This window comes from Uranotaenia lowii, chromosome 3, assembly GCF_029784155.1.
Source record: "Uranotaenia lowii strain MFRU-FL chromosome 3, ASM2978415v1, whole genome shotgun sequence".
In the NCBI taxonomy this organism is placed as follows: domain Eukaryota; kingdom Metazoa; phylum Arthropoda; class Insecta; order Diptera; family Culicidae; genus Uranotaenia; species Uranotaenia lowii.
This window is the reverse complement of record NC_073693.1, coordinates 194,857,674-194,881,128: the sequence shown is the minus strand read 5'-3', so window position 1 is coordinate 194,881,128 and position 23,455 is coordinate 194,857,674. Positions and strand designations below refer to the sequence as shown.

General features: G+C 36.1%; 2 protein-coding genes across 2 annotated transcripts in view; both read left to right on the top strand.

Moving 5' to 3' along the window:
- The first annotated feature begins 1,583 nt into the window (after positions 1 to 1,583).
- LOC129752970 (uncharacterized) lies at positions 1,584 to 8,361 on the top strand. Its single transcript, XM_055748761.1, has 2 exons — positions 1,584 to 2,218; positions 2,280 to 8,361. Exon 2 carries the CDS (start codon positions 2,374 to 2,376, stop codon positions 8,359 to 8,361), a length of 5,988 nt encoding a protein of 1,995 aa, XP_055604736.1. The 5' UTR covers positions 1,584 to 2,218; positions 2,280 to 2,373.
- A 5,810-nt stretch (positions 8,362 to 14,171) lies between these two features.
- Positions 14,172 to 23,455, top strand: part of LOC129758141 (B-cell receptor CD22) — a 504,009-nt gene continuing 494,725 nt past the window's right edge. Inside the window, exon 1 of the mRNA XM_055755606.1 lies at positions 14,172 to 14,400. The gene's annotated coding sequence lies outside the window, so the exon portion shown is untranslated. The remainder of the gene's footprint in view (positions 14,401 to 23,455) is intronic.

Genomic DNA, 23,455 nt, shown 5'->3' with positions numbered 1-23,455 from the left:
TGATTTCAGATTAATCAACCAGGCTGTTTAAAACATTTTTTTTTTTTAAATGTTTGGTTCAAATGAGTTAAATCATTTTGAATGATTTTTTATTGGCTTATCGGAAAAACCATTGAGTTGAAATTTGGACTCTGTTTTATTTGAATCGTATCAGTAAAATTTACCTTTGTTTTGAGTTGGTTTGATGGTTTTGAATAGAAAAATGGGATGTAAAATCAATGTTCTTATTTCATGTGCATTTTTGGTTTTGTTATTATTTCTGGCTGAATTTGAATTTCAAAACTCAGAAACCCCCCCCAACCCCCCCCCCCCATGTACGAGTTTTTCGCACGAGCTTGTTTCAGAGAGACATTGCTTTCATCAAATTCAATCCCACCATTTTTTGAAAAATAAATAGAAAAAATGATAACTTTTTCTGGAATCGCTTAAAAAGATGAGTTTTTGAAATTCAAAATTTTAATTTATGTTAAAAATTTACTGTAGACTGTAGATCAAAAACATTTTGATTTATGATTTATTATACCTAAATTTCTTATTGGCTTCAATTTTTGTTAACAACAGGGAAAATAAACAAAAAAAAAACTTTTTTAACTTTTCTATCTGAATTGAAATTCGCTCCCGATTTTTGATATATTCGATGATTTATTCTAAATCTTCTTTTTAAGTATATTTTCAATATTCTAAAGTTTCGTTAGAAGTGAGCACAAAACATGCGAATATAGATGAAACGCATGAAAAATATATGAGAAAAAAGATATATTGAAAAGAAAGTTTTAACCCTTCATTTCATGATTTTTTATATTTTCTTAAAAATCATTTTAAACAGTTGAAAATGGTGTGTACATTAGACTGCCTGTGAAATGTATGGGAAATTTAAAAGATATGAAATATTAAACGCTGCAGGCTAAAATTGATCCTGGGCCTATTTAGTACAAGATCTCATGACAAATTTGGGCCAGATCGGATCACGCGAAGGAGTCACTCAACGAGCCTGAAGTTTGTATGGGATTTTGAGACATTTTGTTCGACAGGAACATGAAAAACCTGTTTTTCGTCAATAACTTTTGTCTCCTTCGACCGATTTATTTCAAAAACGGGTTTTCTTGAAGCCTGAACCATGACAAATATTTCATCAGAAGGTTGCCTTTCAATTAAAGTTAAGATACAAAAAAGTTATTAAGCTCCAAAAGTTTGCTAACTTTTTTAAGGGTGACATTTATCACTGTTTTAATGAGGCGACTAAATGTCCGACCAGGAACTCAATGTGAAATGCATGCCGTTTCGTCAAATAATGACCGATTGCGCTCGATTGCAATTTTTAAAGTTTTTTTTTTCTAATATTTGAGCTTGAATGATATTCACTTGATAGTTCGGAAAGAAGTGAGGGCGGAAAAATGCTTGACAATTAAAAAAAAATGCATAACCACTGGGGCTTAGGAACACGACTGGACGATTTGTGAATTGTGATGCCAATAAAAAAGTTTTTCATCAATAGCTTTAGTTCCCGCCGGCCGATTTCTTTCAAAAACAATTTTTCTAAAAGCTTATATTATGAAAAATATTTCATCCGAATACTGCTGTTGCAAGCACTTTTTGACCACCGTGCGGGACAAGCGGAAAACAGAATGAGATAAAGGGAACACTAGAAAAATATTGTATCAGCTGTTTGCGATGTTTATGTTCATGGGCGCTGACATGTTTAGAAAGGTTGTTTTTAAGAGAATGGCGAATGTACCATTTTGGAAATAGTTCGTTGGAAATATAAAAGAAAGCGAAAAGAGCTAGTGCAAGAATTCCATTGTGATTGTAAAAATTGTGTTAGAGAGACGTGTAAGGAAATTGTAATATATTTTAAATGTGAATTCGAATGATATTTTAATATTAGTTTTTCTAAGATAGGACAAATTATCGTTCCGACTGATTGGTCGACTAATAGTATTGTGGTGACCAACTGTATTTGAAGACGTACCGTGAGTAGATGTTAAATACGAACAAAACAATGACATTGAGACAAAATATTTCATTCGAATAGGTTGATGACTGAAGGAAGCCGTTTGAATTGACAACATTCAAGTACATCTCATTGAGAACTTACCGTAAGTCACTTTTAATTGTACTTAAAGCAGAATTTGATGAACATTTTATTCAGGACTAAGCGCCCATCTAAGAACTGTGGTTTTGGACGGAAAATTAATAGAATCAGGGAGAAACTTGTAATGTAAGTTAGAGTAATAGGGCTTGATTATTATTATTATTATTAATACCAAAATAAATTGTAGCTTTAAATTGTCTCACGATAAATTTTGAGGATTTGTTTACTGAACCTGACTTCAACCTCCGGAATCCGCCACAGAACATTTTTAAAGATTACAAATGGCGACAAGAATGGCCGAAGATTACCAGTTCCCGTGCTGTGACCAAGGTAGCGACTTTGACTCCAGTGTTCGCTGCAATAAATGTGAAGAGTGGTACCATTTTTGCTGCGTGAACGTAGATGAAGAGGACGTCGAGGGTACTCTTTGGTTTTGCAACAAATGTATTTGTTCAGAGCCATCACTCCTGGAATCCTTTGGAGCAGCTGGACAAACCGCCACTCGTCGCCAACCGCATAGGGCAGCCAAAAAGAAAGGTAGTAAAGAGCCTGCAGTCGGTAAGTCGAAAATAACTACGAACAAGAAGCTTAGTAATAGTAAAAGCAAACGACAGAAGGAAGCTTTAGCAATTAAATCAGGAAACAAGAAATCTGCCCAAGATTCAGGTTCTAAAAGTAGATTGTCAAATACTTTGTCAAACGGTGGTCATTTACCCGGTACAATTGAAGCGCGAAGTGAGAGTAAGATGCGAAAAAGTGGAAGTGAGTCGTCCAAAAGTTCAGTGCGCGAGGCAGCTAAGCGAGAACTGCAACGACTGCGTGAAATTAGTATGAAAAAAATGGAAGAAGAAGAAATTGAGCTTAAGTTGTTGGAACATAAGCTAAAAACGGTTCAACGTGAACGAGAAGAAATGGAATCTAGGCACGTACAAGAGAGGCTCGTTGAAGAAACAAGTGATTCAAGCGAAGATGATTCCGGCGAAGGAGATGCAGATGATTTTCTGGAGAAGGTAGAAGCATGGAATGCCGGTCAGGAAAACCAACATCTCGAGGATTCGGTTGCAGTATCAAAACACTCAGTTAGTCTTCCTGCTCAAGCAAAACAATCGACCATGAATCAAGACGAAAACAGAAAGCGATCATCAGGAGCGAAACCTAAATCAAACCGGGCTTGTCGTGAATCGATTCCAGGCAGCATTAGCAGCATAGTAAGTGATTTCGAGGCTCCATGTGGTGTTATGAGGAAAAGGTTGCCTGCAATTCAAAAGGTTCCAACACATCTCCAGATAGCTGCTAGACAAGTGTACCCCAAAACGTTGCCCAAGTTCTCAGGAAGGCCAGAAGAGTGGCCAATGTTCATAAGTGCATACGAGCAAGCTAATGAATCTTGTGGTTTCACTGACGCAGAGAATTTGGTTAGGCTTCAAGAAGCATTGTTGGGGAAAGCACTTGAAACAGTACGCAACCGTCTGCTGCTTCCAGAGAACGTTCCGAAAATTATCGAAAAGCTTCGCAAAAGGTTTGGAAATCCTGAAATATTATCCACTATGCTAGCTTATCGTATACAACGCCTTTCGGGACCCAGTTCGGAAGATTTAGAATCTTTGATCGAATTCGGCAGTGCTGTGGAAGAGTTTACTGAACATATGAAAGCGGCTAAACTTTTCGACCATCTTAAAAATCCAATCCTTATGAAGAGTCTTGTGCAGAAGCTCCCTCCGTGTTACGTTATGGAATGGGTTGAGTTTAAACGTCGCTGGTCTGTGGTTGACTTGGAAACTTTCGGAAATTTTATGGAGGAGCTAGTCGATAAAGCGTTGGAAGGTACGTTTGAGCAGTTTGGTGCAGATGACGTTATAAAAGGAAAGAAACGGGAGAAATTCGGAACCAAAGGACTTGTGAATTTGACGGTTGCCGAGCCACACGATCATTGTGGTACGTGTACTCAAAGGGAATCGACAACAGATATGCAGAAAAACCAACAAGCTGTCGGAGCTATTCGGACCGTGACGTTAGACCGCAGCTGTTCAGTTTGCAAGAAACCCGGACATTTCGGAAGAAACTGCAACGAGTTTTTGAAGTTGAACTTAGAAGAAAGATGGAGTACTACGAACCGATTACAATTATGCCCTTTATGCCTTTTCAATCACGGTGGAAGAGAATGTTTTTCAAAGCGAAAATGTAACGTCAACCAGTGCCAAAAAAGGCATCACCCAATGTTACATTGGGAACCAACTGAGGGGACATACGCTATCAGAAATTGTAACAACCATCATCGTTCAGATCACTCAGTTCTCTATCGGATAATGCCAGTAACCCTATACAGTTTGGAGAAGCAAGTCCATGTATTGGCTCTTATCGATGAGGGTTCTTCCATCACTTTGATAGACAACGAATTAGCAAATCAGTTAGGAGCGGAAGGAGAACAAGAACCATTACAAATGTCCTGGGCCAATGGAATGAGTTCCACTGAAAATGAATCGTCAAAGTTGACTCTTAAGATTTCTGGTAAAGGAAGTGATAAGAAGTATGATTTGCTTGATGCCAGAACGGTTAAAAATCTAGACCTACCAATGCAAGAACTTAGTGAATTTGAATTTGAAAAGAGGTACATGCATTTTGAAGACATCAGAATCCCCACCTATAGTGTGTCTGCCCCAAAACTTTTGATCGGTATCAACAACATTCATTTGATTGCCCCGCTTGAATCCCGGGTAGGGGAACTTGGTGAACCCATAGCAGTTCAGTGCAAGCTTGGTTGGACACTGTATGGACCAAGACCAGGAGTTATATCAAATGTTAATTTCATGGGACACCATCGCTGCAACTGTGATAAATGTTGCAAGTCAGATCGCGAAATGAACGACGCTTTGAAACAGTACTTTCAGCTCGAAGCTGTTGGAGTATCTCCTGTACCTCTTGAAACGAAAGAAGATCTGCGGGCCCGAGAGATTCTACAAAAAACGACAAGACGAGTAGGCGAGCGTTTTGAGACGGGTCTTTTATGGAGAGAAGATAAAATAACCTTCCCAGAGAGCTACAAAATGGCCGTGAACCGAGTGCGTAGTTTCGAAGCTCGTATGAATCGAAACCTGGGAGTAAAGGAAGCAATTGAAGAGCAGATAGCGGATTATATAGCGAGAGGCTATGCGCATCGCATAACGCAAAACGAGCTTAGAGAAACGAAGCCGGAGAAAGTATGGTATTTGCCACTCAATTTCGTAACTCACCCGAAGAAACCTGGGAAGATTCGTCTTATTTGGGATGCTGCTGCTAAGGTGAAAGGAGTGTCGTTAAATGATAAACTGCTTAAAGGACCAGATATGATCACTTCGTTGCCAGCTGTGATCAATGGATTTCGAGAGAGGAAAATAGCTTTCGGCGGTGATATACGACAAATGTTTCACCAGATACAGATTCGTGCAGAAGATCGACAAGCTCAACGCTTTCTTTACCGATCGAATTCCTACGAAGAACCGCAAATTTACGTTATGGATGTCGTTACATTTGGAGCTAGGTGCTCGCCCTGCATTTCCCAGTTTGTCAAGAATCTGAATGCTCGCGAACATAAGGATGAGTGTCCTGAAGCAGTCGAGGCTATCGTTAACAAACACTTCATCGACGATTATTTCGATAGTACAGATACGGAGGAAGAAGCTGTAGAACGGGCAATAAGTGTCAAATCGGTTCACGCCGCCGGAGGATTCGAGATTAGAAATTGGGTCAGTAACTCCGTGAATGTCCTAGAGAAACTCGAGGCTTCGATTCCTGAATCAAGTGAAGTAAAGCTAATTAAAATAGGTGGTGACGTAGAGAGAGTTCTAGGAGTGAGCTGGAGTCCCAAGGAAGATGCCTTTCAATTTTCCACCGAAATGCACAGGGATCTCGAGCCGTATATGACAGAAGGAGCATGGCCAACAAAACGCATAGCTCTAAGATGTGTTATGAGCATGTTTGACCCGAAGCAGTTCCTGGCGCCACTGTTAATCCACGGAAGGATATTAATGCAAGACGTGTGGCGTAGTGGTATCGGCTGGGATGATAAACTGGAGGAGGATCAATTCAAGCAATGGTTGAGGTGGATTAGTCTATTCCCACTGATTGAGAAAGTTCGCATACCACGATGTTATTTGGGAAATATGCCCTCTTCAGCATATGAATCGGTACAGCTACATATTTTCACTGATGCAGGAGAAGATGCCTATGGCTGTGTGGCATATCTAAGATTCGTACATGAGGGAGCCATACACTGTTCTTTCGTCGAAGCTAAGGCTAAGGTTTCCCCGTTGCAACACATGTCAGTTCCTAGAAAAGAACTACAAGCTGCAGAACTCGGCACACGATTGGCAAAATCGATAAGCGAAACACACTCTTTCCTCATAACCCAAAGGGTAATGTGGACTGATTCTCGCGCTGTATATTCTTGGGTCAGATCCGAACGCAAAAAGTATAAGGAATTCGTTGCGCATCGTGTTGGACAAATATTATCTGTAACAAACCCAGAAGACTGGCGTTGGGTGCCGACAAAGAACAATCCAGCCGATGATATCACGAAGTGGGGAAAGGCAACAGAAGTCCATTCATGCAGTCGTTGGTTTCAAGGTCCTGACTTCTTGTACGATACGGAAGAGCATTGGCCCGATCAATGCCAAACGTTGATTAACGTTGAAGAAGAGTTTCGAGCGCGAGTGTTATTCCACGAGATACTTCTGCCAGAAGGACTGTTTCATCGTATAAATCAGATATCTCGTTGGAATGTCCTGGTTCGAATGGTCGCTACAGTTTATCGTTACATGGGGAACTGCAGAAAGCTAGCGAAAAACTACCCGATTGAAGCTTTACCAACAAATGATGATATGTCTAAAAAATCAAAGATTCCCAACGTTGTTGTTCCACTTCGGCAAGAAGAGTATATGTTAGCAGAGAACTGTTTATGGCGTATCGCTCAAAATGATGAATACGGAGATGAGATCGTCACTTTGACTAGAAATCAGAAATTACCGAAAGAAGAGAAGATACCACTTGATCGAACCAGCACTTTGTATGATAAATCACCATTTTTGGACGAATACGGAGTAATACGCATGGAAGGTAGAACCGAAGCAGCAGAATACATGGCGTACGACTCTAAATTCCCAATCATTCTCCCTAAAAATCATCTGATTACGTGGAAGTTAATCGAGTATTTTCATCAACAATCAGCTCATGGTAGCAGAGAAATGGTCGTGAATGAGATACGTCAGCGTTTCTATATAGGAAATTTGAGATCCATAGTGGAAAAAGTTTCCCGTGAATGCTTGTGGTGTAAGATTAGGAAAGCTAAACCTCATATACCACGAATGGCTCCTTTACCAAGACAGCGTATGGCGGCAGGAGCTGAACCATTTTCTTTCGTCGGCATTGATTATTTTGGACCATTGGAAGTTGCAGTTGGAAGGAGACGCGAGAAACGTTGGGTTGCGTTGTTTACGTGTATGACAACACGAGGAGTTCATTTGGAGGTCGCACACAGCTTGACAACAGAGTCGTGCAAAATGGCAATCCGCCGATTCGTGAAGAGGAGGCGTAGTCCAGTTGAGATATTTTCGGATAATGGCACAAATTTCATCGGAGCTAGTAGAGAATTGTATGCAGAAATCCACAAAATTCACGCAGATTGTTCGGACACGTTCACAAACGCAAGAACACGTTGGTCGTTCAATCCACCTTCGGCCCCTCATATGGGAGGGGTATGGGAGCGAATGGTTCGCTCAGTGAAAGAAGCTTTAAATACATTATTGGACGGTGGTCGGTTGACAGACGAAATCCTGTTGACAACACTGGTTGAGGCTGAAGATTTAATCAACTCGAGGCCATTAACTTATGTATCTACAAATTCCATAGATGATCCGGCTGCATTAACCCCGAATCATTTCTTAAAAGGAGTCTCGGCAGAATGTTTGCCACCTCGAAATCCCGTAGAAACAGCAGCAGCACTAAGGAGCAAATATTGTCGAGCTCAACAGCTCGCAGATAAGATGTGGGAACGATGGTGTCGCGAGTATTTTCCGGGACTAAACAAACGACCAAAATGGTTCAACGAAAGTAGACAAATTAAACCAGGAGATTTAGTCTTCGTTATGGAGGACAATCATCGAAAACGAGGATTGGTGACCAAGGTGTTTGAAGGATCTGACGGTCGGGTGCGATCAGCAACAGTAAAAACCGACAAAGGAGAACGGAAGAGACCTGTCGCGAAGTTAGCAGTGCTTGAAATTATTGAGGAGTAAGCCCAGAAGTTTACCCCTGCTAGTCAACTTCAGGGCTTACGCGGGGGAGGATGTTGCAAGCACTTTTTGACCACCGTGCGGGACAAGCGGAAAACAGAATGAGATAAAGGGAACACTAGAAAAATATTGTATCAGCTGTTTGCGATGTTTATGTTCATGGGCGCTGACATGTTTAGAAAGGTTGTTTTTAAGAGAATGGCGAATGTACCATTTTGGAAATAGTTCGTTGGAAATATAAAAGAAAGCGAAAAGAGCTAGTGCAAGAATTCCATTGTGATTGTAAAAATTGTGTTAGAGAGACGTGTAAGGAAATTGTAATATATTTTAAATGTGAATTCGAATGATATTTTAATATTAGTTTTTCTAAGATAGGACAAATTATCGTTCCGACTGATTGGTCGACTAATAGTATTGTGGTGACCAACTGTATTTGAAGACGTACCGTGAGTAGATGTTAAATACGAACAAAACAATGACATTGAGACAAAATATTTCATTCGAATAGGTTGATGACTGAAGGAAGCCGTTTGAATTGACAACATTCAAGTACATCTCATTGAGAACTTACCGTAAGTCACTTTTAATTGTACTTAAAGCAGAATTTGATGAACATTTTATTCAGGACTAAGCGCCCATCTAAGAACTGTGGTTTTGGACGGAAAATTAATAGAATCAGGGAGAAACTTGTAATGTAAGTTAGAGTAATAGGGCTTGATTATTATTATTATTATTAATACCAAAATAAATTGTAGCTTTAAATTGTCTCACGATAAATTTTGAGGATTTGTTTACTGAACCTGACTTCAACCTCCGGAATCCGCCACAGAACAACTGCATTTCGAGTGAAGATAAAAAAAAGTTATTAGGCTTCAAAAATCTGCTAAACTATTTTACGGTGGTATTCATTACATATTATTACAGCGACCAAAGTTATTAGCTTAGCTTAGCTTAGCTTGATTGACTACTCACATCCACCTTAATCATAGAACCCGAAATGCTATATCGACAGTTTTTCAATCATAATTATTATCTTTACAGTTTCGCTTATTTTACTTAATGTTAAGAGTTCTTATTTATTGGACTTATTTATTTTGAAACAAATGCATTTCGAATTCCACGACCGCAGGCGTGGCTCAGTAGAACGAATTCCACATCGCCAATGGTTGCTACTCCGTGATTGACCGAGGCCATCAATTTTGTCCAAAGGTCAAAAGAATGGTGTCTGGGATTGACAGCACATTCTCAATGAACAAAACTGATGCTCTCTCTTTGAACATCAATAACGGCGCCGGCCACGTCCTAGTAGTCAATAGATAGTTAGGAAAATAGAGAAAGGGATGAAAGACATAAATTTGCGCATTAGGACCGAGGTCACCTCTGCATCCTAGCAAACAATTTTGTATTGGAGTGTGGGTAAAAGGATACGATCTGGAAACACTTCTGACAAGTGTATGGATCTGGTTTTTAACCTACCTATCTAGTATAATTTGCTAATGGAACTCCTAAGTCATATTATAGATACATGATGCAATTTTATTTTCTAAGGAATAAGATCGTTATCTGAAACTGTGATAAATCAATGTCTTGGTATTGAGAATAGTTGAAGGATTAAACTATTCAAAACATATTTTAGTAAATATTTGCCTCGTGATTTTTTCCAAGTTTTCATTTCGACGAGCATGTTACAACTTCACAACTTTTATTGATTATTATTGCGATCACCCTTCTTTATTTTTAAGAAATACTTGAAACATATTCTAAGATCGTGGTCCTCCAAACATGCTAAACTTTTGTTGTTTATTATTCTACTGGTATGAATCTTCCAAAATCCACTAATTTGAAATATTCCAAGTAAGGTAAAACATTCTCTTACACATATTTCAAACACCCAAATAAAAAAAAAACACATATATACATATATATTCAATCAAACTTTCTCCATTCCTACGTAACTAACTGAAACGAAAAATTATTTTTAAGTATATGTACATAACAACAACTTGAGTGAATACGTACTGAGGTAGTGTATCACAATGTGTGTTTCAATTATTAATTTTCAACAAAACTAATCATTAAATTGACCGAAAAGTGATTTCAACAATTAAAACTGGAGGCAAACAAATAAGCTGTTTTGTAAAAAATGCACGAGTTTCGTAAATTGTTCAACTATTGGATGTTTATCACTGTAAGAGTTCATGGAAATTGGAATTATTTTTGACAGTTTCATAATCATTCACCGACATACAGTAGTCGCTCGCTAACAAAAAGCCTCTAGGACCAAATTAATTTTTTAATTCTGAGATAACTTTCAAAACTGGTATTACAGATAATAAGTTCGGATTGATTTTAGAATACTTGCTAATTGTTCATCATACATTATTAAATAAGAATCAATACGGTAAAAATAATGGCAAGAAGATCAATGAAGAGGTACGGTTAATTCTTCCTCAAATCGTATTTCTGTTTTCTTTTCACTTCTGTTACTTGAACTTAAACCCACGATATACTTCATCCGCAATGATTGTTTTTCGGGCTTGACATTTTAACATTACTAAAATTCCGATGAGCAAACACGTTTTTCATGCCTTAAGTAATATGATTTATGCCAAAACACGATTTCTTCAAATAGTACTACTCCTACATCCTCCCAACCCGTCCCACCCCTCTCCCTCTAACCGAAAACAATTCATTTCAACCCTCAATTCACACGTCGCAAGACATGTTCCTAAAAAACAAAACAACCTTTAATTCACAACAAAAGTAACGTTTGAAGAGCCGTAAGCATTCAATTTCTTCCCCGTTAGATCTTAAAAAGCTTGTTTTTTGGTTTGTTCTGAACTTGCGGAGCTTCTTGATTTGAAGAGTATTTAAAAGTTTATAGCAAGTGCATTAATCAGAGAACTTTAATCCAGATGCACACAGCAGAACCGTTTTGGCATAAACGTCACTGTTTTATGATAAAACCTTACACATTCAATAACACCTATCTAATCACAAAGCATAATATTTAGCAAATTCAACATCTATGTGCATTCAATGTCATATCAAATCAATGTTAATCCAAAAGCTCATTCCTAAGTAGTAATCAACTAAAAAGTAATAGTCATAATAATTTTGTGGTTTTACTTATCTTAAGCTTCTCTGGATAAAGATGTTTCGAATACTTAGTAGGCAATTCGTCGGTCAGCACCTTGTTTTTAACTTTTCCGCTGTTTCTCCCCAAAATCATCATCATAATTCCTTCTTCTTCTTAATGTTTCAACTGATTCCCTGACAAACGTCAGTAGTGTCGTTTGCTTATAAACGTTACGTTTTCTTATTTAGTAACGCTAACGTTTTGAGGGGTGATGCAAATGATTACAATTTCTTTCCCTTTTCAACTTTTCACAGCATTGACGTTACACAAAGATCTTTAATGGCAACACTTTTGGCTAGAACACGTTGGGGAACGATATGGAAAATGGAACGAATGAAGGAAAAAATTTCTTAGTCGCGGAATATTTACAAAACGCGAGAACGCTTTCAGCTACTTCCACCCACAATGAACGGAGAACACTTTATTTACTGAGAAACAACATCACTTCGCTTTAAATCATCCCGTTACAAATAATAATTACTGGTTTGCTTCTGGGCACCAAATTTTACAAGCCACTAAAGCAGTGATGCCAGCTCGCCCCCTTATTACAGCGACCAAAGTTATTGATGAAAAACTGGTTTTTTATGTTTCTTCCGAGCAAAAGGTCTCAAAATCCCATACAAACTTCAGGCTCGTTGAGCGACCCCTTCCCGTGGTCCGATCTGGCCCAAATTTGGTATAAGATCTTGTAACTAGGACTTGAATCTTTTCTACCTAACTCAGGATCAGTTTTTTTTCTCAAAAAATGTATTCAGAATGGTTGTTACTCTCAGACCCAACCGCCAACAATTTTTAAGACCGGAAAACACATGTACCAACGCTTGATGATGCCAATAAAATGATAATTTTTCGTAAAAAGGTCCTTTTGCATTTTTCTCACGTTTTTATTATATTAGCTGTAGCTTTCTTTTGATAGAGAATGAAGGTGAATCTTTTTATTGGCATCACAAATCGTCCAGTCATGTTCCTAAGCTCCAGTGGTTATGCATTTTTTTTTAAATTGTCAAGCATTTTCCAGCCCTTCCTTCTTTTCGAACTATCAAGTGAATATCATCCAAACTCAAATATTAGAAAAAACATTATAAATTGGAATCGAGCGCAACAACAATGGTTAAAATCGGTCCTTATTGGATGAACCGGCATGCATTTCACATTGAGTGTCCTGGTCAGTTATTTAGTCTCCCTATTAAAAGAGTGATGAATGTCACCCTTAAAGCTTAGAGGCATCAACCTACCTTGTCGAAGCCTTACGGTATAAAGATAGTTTGGTTAGTCGGGGGGTTCGATGTCTCTTTGCTTCGTCGTAACAAAACATAATTATATGCATAGCACTCCCAAGACAATCACCAAAAGCAACGCGACGTTGGCGCGGTAAAACCTACATACACGGACTCTTGGGAGCAAAAAGGATAGGAAATTATCCTCTAGCTTTGCATTCCTAACATCCTACCATCTTCCTACCCTAACCAATCCTACACCTGTTGCAAAGTAGAAATGTGAAGATCACCAGCCGGCCACCCTAAGCATCCACCCCCGAAGAAGGCAAAGGAAACGAAGTGTTATTCACGTGCACATCCGGAAATCTCCAATTTGAGTAGTTGACAACAGTCTTCAGACTAATCCAACTGCTAGAAAACAGTTAATAAATGAATAAAAAAAAAAGTTAGTCAATTCTTGAAGCTTAATAACTATTTTATCTTAACTTTAATTGAAAGGCAACCTTCTGATGAAATATGTGTCATAGTTCAGGCTTCAAGAAAACCCGTTTTTGAAAGAAATAGGTCGAAGGAGACATAAGTTATTGATGAAAAACTGGTTTTTCATGTTCCTCTCGAAAAAAATGTCTCAAAATCCCATACAAACTTCAGGCTCGTTGAGCGACCCCTTCGCGCGGTCCGATCTGGCCCAAATTTGGCATGAGATCTTGTACTAGGCCTAAGATCAATTTAAGCCTGCAGCGTATAACTTTTTCAAAAGTCGGTTCATTTGGAGTAGTCTAGTGTACAATACGATTTTTCAATTTTTCCATACATTAATTGTTGCAAATATTTAACTTTATGAAACGAAGGGTTCACAATGCGGTTTATTGTTGAATACATACCGTGCCTTTTAAATAATAGCATTAGGTTGCAGGCCAAAGTTGATAGAACTACCATTTTTGTGACATTTAACCTGGCTTTAATACGGTGTCTCTGCTAACAAAGGTGGAAATTTTCCATTTATTCATTTTAACAATGCTCTCTCATCAGCATTCAATAAAATTGATAAGCTGTAGCTCAAACAATTTGGATTGAATATGGAAATGATTCTGATACGCATAATTTGTTCGTTGTGCAATTTAAAGCATGTTCTAATATCTAAACGGGACACTTTTTTAAGCGGCTCGATGACAAATGTATTTGCGATAGCAGTCTAATTATCGCTTGACTAATATGATTCATTTGTTTTGCCACTTGCCAAGCTCGTGTCGTCAATCATCGATTCTGGTGTTGGTTTTTGACACATTCGTCAAGCTTCTATTGAAAAGGACTCGTGTGCATCCTTCCTAGGAACCTACATACATTCAATGGTATTACGATTGATTTCATTCATTTTTGATCGCATGCCCCTAGCCCCATCAAATATGTTAATGGTTAATTAAATATTCCTTTTTCCCAATTGCTCTTTGCAGATTATGTATTCATCGGATACTCGTTCGGTGCCAAGTTCGCACGACCATCAATGAGCAAGCAGAGTCATGTTGCCTCTGCCATCTTCGTTGCCCCCGCCATCGAAAGCCAAGTGCCCTCCAGGATCTCTTCTGCACAACCACGGTGCTTCCAGTTGCTGACCGAATTGCATAGCGTCAGGCGCAGCAAGTGTCGAGTTGCTCCCACTCGAACGAACGGCCGAAGAGATCATCAGTAATTATAAGCCGTTTATTGCTGCCATAAACAGACTTTTGACCGATTGTGAGTGAGTGAGACAGAGATTGAGTGAATGTGTTGATTCCGGTTTTCCAATGTAGGTATTCGGCCGTGTGTTGGTGGTTTGGAATTCGTGCACATCAGACCGCATTCTAGCTGCCACTGAACCGAAGAGCATAATTCATCGTTGGTCGGAAACACGACCAGGAAAGGTTCCACCGGAAATTTGATGTGCATTTTGATTATCCCCTGCCAAAAAAAACTTTTCCTCTTTATTATGGTGAAAGGTTAATGGAAACATGACCACTATGAGACGTGTGAAAATGCGGTTAAAATATTGACTATTCAAAGTGCAACAGCAAAAATCAGTGACGCCGGAAAGTGAGCAATTTATTTGTTTTGGACAACCGAAGTCATATTGATTGCTTGATGACTGAATCAAACAATATATTAGCACACCTACTGTATTGGCCTAGTGACACAAACATGACATAATGTCAAAAAGGTTGCACCAATTTGTTGTATAATAGCATTAAAAATTTTTTTTAATCTCCTTTTGAAAGCCAAAAGTAGATAGTTGTGTTATTTTTCTCTTTGAAAAACCGTTCTGGAAACTTGTTTTGAAATCGTTTTAGGGTATGATACCTGGATGGAGTGGAATGGATTAAAAATTCTGGTTTTGATTTAAAAAGCTTATTGAATTCAAAACAGTCAATTTCGGTAACTCTTAAAAATTGATTTAGTACTCTAATGCACAGTGGTCCAGGACGGAACTTTATCGTGACAAAATTAATTACGAAGATACTATAAGGTATACAAAAATAGTGTCTTCAGCAAAAATGCTCATCAAACTATGCGCTTCAAAATCTGAAATCGAATATTAGGGCGTGTCATTTTTGCATGATTCACACTAAAAACTTTTTCCAGTGAATAGATAGAGCCAAACTGTCTTCTACAAAGTTGAAGCCAACCGTTTTTGAGGCAACATTACCGAAAATATCACTTACATAGGACGTTTCATAGGCGAATTATGATTTTTTAAATATTAAAAGATTAGGATGTGTCAAAAAAAACATTATTCTGGTTCGAACTTTTGTGGATAAATTCATACAATAAAAATTTTTTCAAGGCATTCGTATGAAATAGAAATTTGCACAATTTTCTCTCAGAGTGCAAACTTGTATCTTGAGGCATTCGTGAGTTATAAGGGATTTTATATTTTTTGGCGGCATTATTTAGTTCAAGTATCGAATATTTTATTGTGCAACTATGGGAGATACTTTAAACTCATGAAAAAAATTCCAAAGTTTTTTTTACTTTTGAATACAAATTCACACATTTAAAGACCCTGTGAAAGAGTACGTCCCCATTTCTCGTGCAAAAGTCAAATTTTCATTATTTTATTATTGTCTGAGTCCATTGCGATGCAATGATGTTTTTTAATTTGAATTTCCTCATATGCTTTCAATATCGAGAAATAAAAAAAACCAGATAGTGGTCATCCCGTTTTGTAGTTGCTGTCGTTCAAATCCAAGGCATCACGAAATTCAAAACCAAGGCATCACGAAATAAGATCAATATCAGAACCAAGGTCAGAATGAGTGTCGTGGGCCAGAACGAGGGTCATAATAAAGTTGAGAATCATGAAAAAGACTATGATCAGAAATGAGAATTTCGATCTGGATCTGGATCAGGATCAAAAATCAAAACCAGAATCAGACTCAGGATCATAATCAGGGTCCTAATCAATATCTGATCTGTAAAGTATCATACAGATAAGGATCTAAATCAGAACATGGTTTAGAACCAGGGTCCAGGGATCTAAATTTCCCAGCAAACATGAAATCATATCGAAATGATAACTTAAGTCGTTGACAATGGTGTTGCGAATCGCAACTCCAACTGCATAGTGAAAAGATCGTAAAAATGTCGTCTCAAGTCAGTTTAAATCGGATATGATATTTAGAAAGTCTGCCATTTTTGAAAATTATGAAATGATTTTTCTTCCACACGGGCTTTATGTGGAAAATCATCATCATGTTCTAGGGCTAGTGATACAGCCCAGATGGCAAGTCAGTTGCCTTCTGAGCCGATGTTCGCGAGTTCGAGCCCAACAGCAAACATCGAACACAGTTGTACCGGATAAGTTTTTCAATAACTGTCCGCCAACTGCAACGTTGATATAAAGTCTCGAATGCCAAAAAGATGGTAAAACGACTATAATCGAAACAAACAAAAAATCATCATGTTCTCTCTGCAGCCATCAGTGTATCCAGATGACCAATGAGAGAACTGGAAAATATTGTCGCTGGCAACGATTTGAAGGTTATGAGAGCAAAATCTTGCGCTCTCTTGCATTCTTCCGATAGGTACGAATAAGGTGTCGGATAGCGCCCAATCGGTGTAGTTTTCGTCGCTTAGAAAGAAATGAAATTAATGTAATGTATATTGCCCTCACTTTGGTAGGAAAATGCTATTTTTTTTAACTTTCATACGATCATTCTATAATGTATATGGAACAAATATCAAAACAGCATAAGAATATAGCTACACACAAAAAAAGCATAGTAAAACTACAAGATTCGTGGTTTAAATGAACAACAGCTACCATATTTTTGAGTCAAATATGTTTTGTTGTTTATAATACCTTACGCATGGCTATTTTACCATGTGCTCAATTTGGTTGCGCATAGTAAATTCAACTGCGTTTTCGTAAAATGGTCAAATAAATGAAGCATTGGTTTATTTCGTGCCTAGTAAAATTGATATGTTTCATGATGAAACTAGTATGTGTTATGATAAAGATTAGGAGGAGCTAGGAGCTTGATTTAAATAGTAAAATTACTATGTATGTTTGTTTGTTTATTTCCATGCATACATTCTTACATAATTAAAAACATTAAAATTCATACTTACGACACACGTCGGTCAATGTTTGTGTGTTCTCCCGATGCTCTAAAAAGATTAAGAAAGTTATGAAACTTGAAAGCAGCTCAAAATTTGTTTGGTTACTCACGGGTTTGATTATTAATGATCATCAATTAGTATAAACAACAAGAATGTTTGCCATAGTAAAATTATCATACGCACTGATGTTTATGAGTCAAATATGTTTTGTTCTCAAAAGTACCATGTGTGTAGTATTTTGTCGATAGAAATTGGTACCACAATGTCTAAATTATTATGAGGACGTTAGTTGTAATAGAAATTATGATGAAATTATCTTGACCATAGTATTTTCGACAACAAACATTGAGAGTTATCAAAAATTACCTGGTATGTACATAGTAATTTTAATATTGTTTCATGCGCGCTTTTACAAAATCGATGTTATACTTTTCGTGGTTGAAAATACTATAGCACTGAAATGGTAAAATTATCATGACAGCGTCTTTGGGATAACCACTCAATTTTTTTCCGTGTACAAAAATGTTTGCTGCGCTTGATCTTAATCTGGATAAGGATCTGGTTCGGATTAAGAATATAAATCAGTTTTAGAAACAGTATCAGGATCAGGAGCAAGTTGCACATCAGAATTAGGATAAGGACTATTTAGGATCAACATCAGGATGAGGGCCAGTATCAAGATAAGCATCAAGATGCATTACTTTAATGTTACATTTACATGAGCAAATTCCAACTTAAAGGCTTGTGTAGGAAAATGTAATTTTTGTTTTAAAAATTTTCAAGTAAAAGTTTGCAATATTTAAAAAATAAATTTAAAGAAGAGTTCTATGCGTTTTGATAAGCTCAAGTATTTCGAAGCATAAAATCTTTCAAAATATACAAAAAAAAACCGTGTAATATGTGTTGCGAAACAAAAGAAAAAGATTAGTTTTAGAAAATAAAAGACTCCCGGCGCAAACTGTCGGATAACAAAAATAATTCATATCTGTTAACCACTGCACGGCAAAGTTGCCGAAATCACAAAAATTAACAGAATTTGCAAAAAATTGTCATCATAGAATCTGTATCAGAGTGCACAGAATTTGAACGAATTTACAAAATTTTAATGTTTTATAGCAACAAAAATTTTGGATTTAGAAGTTCAGATTGGAAAAATATGATAAGTTAATTGATTTTGTTCACATAAAGTGTAAAAAAGACCTAATTGGTCATGAATTTTCAATGAATCATTAGGAATATTTGTACGTCTATTAGGAATTTGTACGTCTCGGTGGTCGAGTGGTTAGCGTGGTAAGACGGCAATCGCTGGTCCACTGATGGCATGGGTTCGATTCCCATCTCGGTACTGGGTATTAAATGTTAATCTTAAGTTGTCCATGTCATTTATTCAGTCTGTAAGCCTAAATCGGCTAAGACGATGTGTGTCTTTTAAAAAAGAATATCGTCACAGACAACCATCACCGAATTTTTGGGTGAAATCACAGAAAACACAGAATTTGGTTGCGAAAGGGCAAAAAGTGGAACTTTTTTCTTAGCGCCTTTGTCTTTCATTTAAGCTCTGAAGTATCATAATAAATTAGTCAAATGTCAAAGGTTTCATTCATGTAAATTCTCTTATAACCAGGCCCTTGCGAAGGTCCTGTCCGTAAGGAGGGGGGGGGGTCTCGAAACTCAAATATCGCCAAAATATATGATACCAAAAATTCACAATATCAAGAAAATGGATTTCTAACGATATTTCCTTTATCAAGATTATCTCACAAACTCAAGAAACAATTAATGTGATAAAATCAAATAAAAATTTTCAAAACAAATCACAATTAAAGTTTCAAATCAATTTTATTTTTGGTTAGTCATTGATAATTTTTTTCAAAATAATGTTCCTTATTCTGAACTAGAAACTCGCTTAAAAATATTTATGAATCAGTTAAGCTTAAAATTTGATATAACTATTTCCAAAACACATATTTAAAAAAAAATCTGAATTCTAAAATAATTTCAGATCAGTTCAAAAACTAACTCTGTTTGATTGCTAAGAAAATGATAATAATTGTTATTCATTATTCATATTAATGTTAATTTATTTTAATAATTTTCAACCGATGGGTTGAATGAAAAATTCCGCTGTGGGGTTTTGGATTTGAAATTAATCGCGATTTGAAATGAAAAATATTTGATTTGGAAAAAATTTAAAGATTTATGTTTTTAGTACACAAAAATTCAGGATTAAAATTTGCCTTTCAATTTGACTTTAAAATTCGGTTTATTAAAAAGTTAAAAAAAATAAAGTTCGATAAATTCATTTGAAAGTTAAAACCAAAGATTAAGATGAAAAAGATTAGTTCCTTAACATTCTTGAAGAATATTCTTTTCGAACTCTATCTATTCTTCAAAGCTACCGATCTTATTCTGTAAACTTTTTCTTGAACTTTTATTAACTTTAGCTTTAGCTGTGAAATGTAAACAGTGTAAATAAAAAAAATTGGCTCCTTTAACCTAATGGATTGAGCCGTTGCAAATAAACGAATTATAAAGAAAAATAATTTTCGTTTCAATAAACACGTCTTTCCATTAAAAAAACGCATATAGAAAATTTAATTGCATTATGGTGCTGCACTTATTATTGATTTGGTAGGTTTAGCGTCCTGAACTCAAATTTGGACTATCACATTTAGTTTTGGTGTTATGGAGTTTTGAAATATTGCAGTTTTAAGTAAAATCTGGTTAACTATCAAACCTACATTTAAGAAAAAAAAAATATGATATTGTTTATTATACTTCATTTAATTAAGAAGCAATATTTTGATAATGATGATGCATGATCAAAAATTGTAAAATTGAAAGGTTTTTGAAAATTTGGTAAGATATTATTACAGGTATTTTCAACACTATAGAAGAAACATAAAAAAAACTTAATTTCATTTTACTAATTTTTTAAACCTGCAATACGATAAGATTTAAGCATTAAAAATTGTGGTGAATTCAATTTGGTTAAAAACTTCTTTGAAAATTCGTTAAATGAGGAAAATTAAACAAATGGAACACTTCCACCACTTTTGACACAACACTCAAAATTACTTGAAGTTTATAGAAAAGTTGATATTCGATTTAAAACTTCATTTTTAAACGTTTTGTTTTTGTTCTAAAGTTTTGTCAAAAAAGTGCAGATTTTTCTTTGATAATTTTAACCATTTTATAAAAAATAATTCAAAATCAAAACCGAATAGAAACATTGCATATTAGGATTCAGGGCAATCAAATTAGTCAAAATTTCGTTTCAAATTCAATGCACCTCGGAAAAATGTAAATTTTGTTTCCTTGTGTATTCCTTTTTTATCAAAACCATTTAAATATCGTGTTAAGCATTTAGAAGAACAAGAAACACAAAATAAAATTGAGACTAAAATAGGTTTCTTGTAGAATACTTCATGTCAGCATAACATTTGTAAGGACACGTTAGTATTCGATGAATAAATTTTAAAGTAGAAATGATTCTTGTTTAATTATACTTCTTAAGACGAGGTAGGGTTTTTGTATGTCAAGTTTAGAGTTTAATTACATATGGTTAATTGAATTGCAAATCGAACTTTAATATTAAAAATAAGTTTCAATTCGTGAACGTCATAGATTGTCGTAAAACGAAATGTCTTCTGACTGGCTTGTTAACACTTATTTCACTTATTTTTGAACATCCTTTAAGATCAAATAATTTCCCGAAACTTCGGTGAAAATTTCAAGAAAAATTCAAGAAAAATCGTTATTGGTGGGGGGGGGTCAAGCCCTTACCCCTCTTCCCGTTCGCACGGCCATGCATCTAACTATGGTTAAATTTACAAAAACAAATTCACAGAAACTTTTAAATAACTTTTTTTAAACTGCGACCCAGAGATGGGTCTTGACTCAAACATTCAGTCAGCGAAACTTTTTTTTGTAGAGAAATGAATCCAACTGTGTAAGACGAAATTTCAGGGACTAGATAAGATGAAAATTAATGTGGAAAACATTCGAAACAAGTTTTCGCCTTGTCTCCCGGTAGGACTTGAACTCACATCTTGCGCCTCTCCACCTGCTTAAAATGTTCAAATTTTAGTCCAACTACCGTAAGATGAAACGATGGGAATAGAAATAGACCACGAAAATGATGATGATAACATGGGAGAACCATTCCCTTCATTCCGATAGACTTCGACACTCGACCAGTATAACTTTCATACGCCAGGTTGTCTCCTGTAGTAGAATGTTAATACATGGGCCCCGGAGAGGCGCAAGATGTGGGATCAAGTCCTACCGGGAGACAAGACGAATTTTTTTTCGCATGTTTTTCAACATCAATTTTCATCTTGTCTAATTCCTGAAATTTATACTTACACAGTTGGATTTATTTCTCTACAAAAAAGTTTCGCTGACTGAATGTTTGAGTCAAGACCCATCTCTGGGTCGTAGTTTAAAATTTTTTCAAAACTTTCAAGTTCTGAAGCATATTTCAAGAAGCAAATGTTCTGAAGACATTTTTTTGTAGAGAAACACCTTCTCTACAAAAAAAAGTTTCGCTGACTGAATGTTTGAGTCAAGACCCATCTTTGGGTCACAGTTTAAAAATAGTTCTGAAGACACTTTAGAGCTTTAATGAAAAATAAAGGCGTTAGGAAAAAAGTTTCACTCTTTGCCCTTTCAAACCACTAACTGTGCACTGCTATTAAAAAGATCCTTAAATTCATTCATACCGTTTGGCATTTTTTGCTGTGTATAAATTTTTAGCTAAGAACATTTAAAAAAATGTTTACGTACAGGCTATTCTAGTTATACAAAAACATACAACTATTTAAAACATACAAACATTTATATGATAAAAACTTTTATTAATCTAAATGAGTTACCTAGTAATGGAATCAAAAGAGTTCTTGGCCAATAATGATATGTTATGTTTCAAATGTTCTTAAATTTAACAAAAATCTAAACTAAAGTAAGGGTTTTTGCTCTTTAATAACTTTGTTACAAGCAATTGGTGAAAGTTATTTTTACTGATGCCTGGTACACTTTACTTGGTGCAGGCAGATTTTCAACAACGGAAGCACAGAAATTACGAAATTATCCGAAATTTCTTACATGGGTTTTCTTGATGGGTTGAGAATATGACTGCAACTAATTGACTCTGCCATGGACTGCGAATAGGTTGCCTCTCGCGTGTATAAATTGTGAAATAAATGCCTTACTAGAGATGTTCATTTTTTTTAATGACTACCTCACTTATACCATGGGTGCCGAAAAAAATCTGTGTTTTTGAGAAAAATAATTCTGACTTTCTGTGATTTTACCCCAATATTCTGTGATGGATTTCTGTGATGCTATTTCCTTGAATTTCTTAGGAAATTCATGATAAATTGGGTCTTTTTCACATTTCAGTTGGGCAAAATCAATTACCATTACTAATCTTATCATTCTTTTCTTATTCAAAGTAAGAAGTCTAAATTTGATACTGTTAAAAAAATATATAATTTCGAAAATCCATTCAAAATTTAAAAACTCTGTGAAATCTGTGAAAATTTAAAAATTATTTATTCTGCGATGAAAATTTGCTCAAAATTCTGTGAAATTACAGATTTTTCTATAACTTCGGCAACCTTGACCATGGGATGAAAAAAAAAATTAAAATTAAATCAATCGTTTTCAAAATTCTTCAGTATCAAACCACAGTTTATCGTCCTTAATGAAGTATGGTTATAAAGTTTTCAACCTTTTCACTACTACTTTAAGATATTTTCCCTTAAAATGCTTCAGAGTAGATAGCATTAACATGTTTCGGTGGTGTTATCTGATAGCAAATATGTAAGCTAATTATTCTACCTTTCAAAGCGTACACTTAAGCAGAGTGCCCCTTAATGAATAAAGAAGAAAAAAATCATTTTGATACTTCGCGTCGTTATTCCCTCCATTGTTCAAAAAATAAAATTACGATGTTATTATACATTGAGGCATATGGCGTAGTGAAACTCTTTCTTTCAAGCCACGTCCTTCGGTTGTTTCAAATATAGTAATTATTTCTAATGAAACCTTGATTTTGAGCTCAGAAACGCCATCGAATAATCAAATAGCTCCGACGTCACTGATTCGATCCAAACAACCAACAACAATGACGGCCGGATCT

What these genes read in the sequence shown, in the direction of transcription:
- LOC129752970 (XM_055748761.1), top strand. Translation starts at nt 2,374, where the DNA reads ATGGCGACAAGAATGGCCGAAGATTACCAGTTCCCGTGCTGTGACCAA.